We start from the raw sequence: 2,027 nt of genomic DNA, 5'->3' as shown, positions 1-2,027 counted from the left end.
GTCTCCTGTCTCCTTCTGTCCCCTTTTGTCTCCCTTTATACTTATATAAACTGTCTCCTTTTGTCTCCTTCTGTCTCCTTTTGTCTCCTTTTTTCTCCTTTTGTCTCCTTTTGTCTCCCTTTATATTTATAAACTGTCTCCTTTTGTCTCCTTCTGTCTCCTTTTGTCTCCTTTTGTCTCCTTTTGTTTCTTTCAGTTATCTAATGATTTGGTTTTATCGGAGACAGAACTGCTGTCTGTTCTTCGTTTTCTTTTGTCTCTATTTTGTCTCCTTTTGTCTCCTTTTGTCTCCTTTTGTCTCCTTTTTTCTGCCTTTTTCTCCTGTTTGTCTCCTTTTATAAACTGTCTCCTTTTGTCTCCTTCTGTCTCCTTTTGTCTCTTTCAGTTATCTAATGATTTGGTTTTATCGGAGACAGAACTGCTGTCTGTTCTTCGTTTTCTTTTGTCTCTATTTTGTCTCCTTTTTACTCCTTTTTTCTCCTTTTTTCTGCTTTTTTCTCCTGTCTGTCTCCTTTTATAAACTGTCTCCTTTTGTCTCCTTTTGTCTCCTTTTGTCTCCTTCAGTTATCTAATGATTTGGTTTTATCGGAGACAGAACTGCTGTCTGTTCTTCGTTTTCTTTTGTCTCTAGCTGATCGTTCTTCTCTCGATATAGGCCTCAGGCAGCAGGCGCTGTCTCCTATACAGTGGGCGGCTAAACAAAAACCCAGAGGCAAACAGCAGCAGCAGCAGCAGCAGCAGCAGCAACAGCAGCAACAGCAGCAGCAGCAGCAGCAGCAGCAGCAGCAGCAGTAGTAGTAGTAGCAGTAGTAGCAGGAGAAGAGCTGTTGGATGTATTGCTTCATTTATCATCGCTTTTGTCTCCTTTTTTGTCTCCTTTTTTGTCTCCTTTTTTGTCTCCTTTTTTGTCTCCTCTCTCTTTCTGTCTCCTTTCTCTGTTTCTTTATTGTCTCCTTTTGTCTCCTTTTGTCTCCTTCTGTCTCCTTTTGTCTCTTCCTTTTGTCTTCTTTTGTCTCCTTTTGTCTCTTTCTTTTGTCTCTTTCTTTGTCTCCTTTTTCAGTTCTTTGAGTTGTTGTATGTATTGTTTCGTCCATCATCATTTCTGTCTCCTTTTGTCTCCTTTTTTTTCTGTCTCCTTTCTCTCTCTTTTTCCTTTCCTGTCTCCTTCTGTCTCCTTAATCTATCTCCTCAATCTGTCTCCTTTTGTCTCCTTTTTCTTTTCTTTCTTCTTGTCTTCATGTAAGGGTGGCTTTGTGACGTATTGGTGCGTCTATCATCGGTTCTGTCTCCTTTTGTCTCCTTTTTTTTTCTGTCTCCTTTTTCTCCTTTTTTCCTTTCTTTTCTCCTCCTGTCTCCTCAACCTGTCTCCTTCTGTCTCTTCTGTCTCTTTCTTTTTCTTTATAGTATTATGCAAGGGTGGCTTTGTGCCTGAGTTACTGGATGTATTGGTGCGTCTCTCATCTTATTTGTCTCCTTTTTGTCTCCTTTTTTTTTCTGTCTCCTGTCTCCGTTTCTTTCTTTTCTCCTTCTGTCTCCTCAATCTGTCTCCTTCTGTCTCCTTTTCTTTCTTTTTTCTTTTTCAGTATTATGCAAGGGTGGGTTTGTGCCTGAGTTACTGGATGTATTGGTGCGTCTTTCCTCTGAGCCTGACAGCAGCGAGAGTATAATAGAGGAGGGAGAAGAGGAGGGGGAAGAGCTAAACCCTCACCGACTAGCAAGCCAAACCATCGATGCTATTGCTGTCTCTCTCCCCAACAAGTACATATGCAGGCCGTTGCTGCAGCGGCTTGAGGTGTATATACACCCCACAAGTCCCCGTACACCCCAGCAAGAGATACTGCAGCAACGTGCTGCTCTTACTACTATAGGCATCATGAGTGAGGGATGTGAGGCCGTACTCAGAAACAAGCTTAAAGCATTTATGCCTTTTCTTCTCCCTATGCTGCAACACCAACACCCAGCTCTTGCTGCTGCTGCTGCACTCTGCTTCGGACAGTTCGCAGGTACGGTCTAGGGTTTAGGGTTTA

General features: G+C 42.3%; 1 protein-coding gene across 1 annotated transcript in view; it reads left to right on the top strand.

Moving 5' to 3' along the window:
- The window catches only part of EMH_0070440 (importin, putative), a gene marked incomplete at both ends in the record, with an annotated part of 2,833 nt that extends 2,038 nt beyond the window's left edge, over positions 1-795 (top strand). Inside the window, one exon of the mRNA XM_013498973.1 lies at positions 565-795. Within this exon, the coding sequence (XP_013354427.1) occupies positions 565-795 (231 nt within the window). The remainder of the gene's footprint in view (positions 1-564) is intronic.
- Between the last annotated feature and the right edge of the window lie 1,232 nt (positions 796-2,027).

The sequence above is a fragment of the Eimeria mitis genome, genomic scaffold (genome assembly GCF_000499745.2).
Source record: "Eimeria mitis Houghton genomic scaffold, Emh_scaff3879, whole genome shotgun sequence".
Classification (NCBI taxonomy): Eukaryota; Apicomplexa; class Conoidasida; order Eucoccidiorida; family Eimeriidae; genus Eimeria; species Eimeria mitis.
This window is presented reverse-complemented; position numbering and strand designations above follow the sequence as displayed.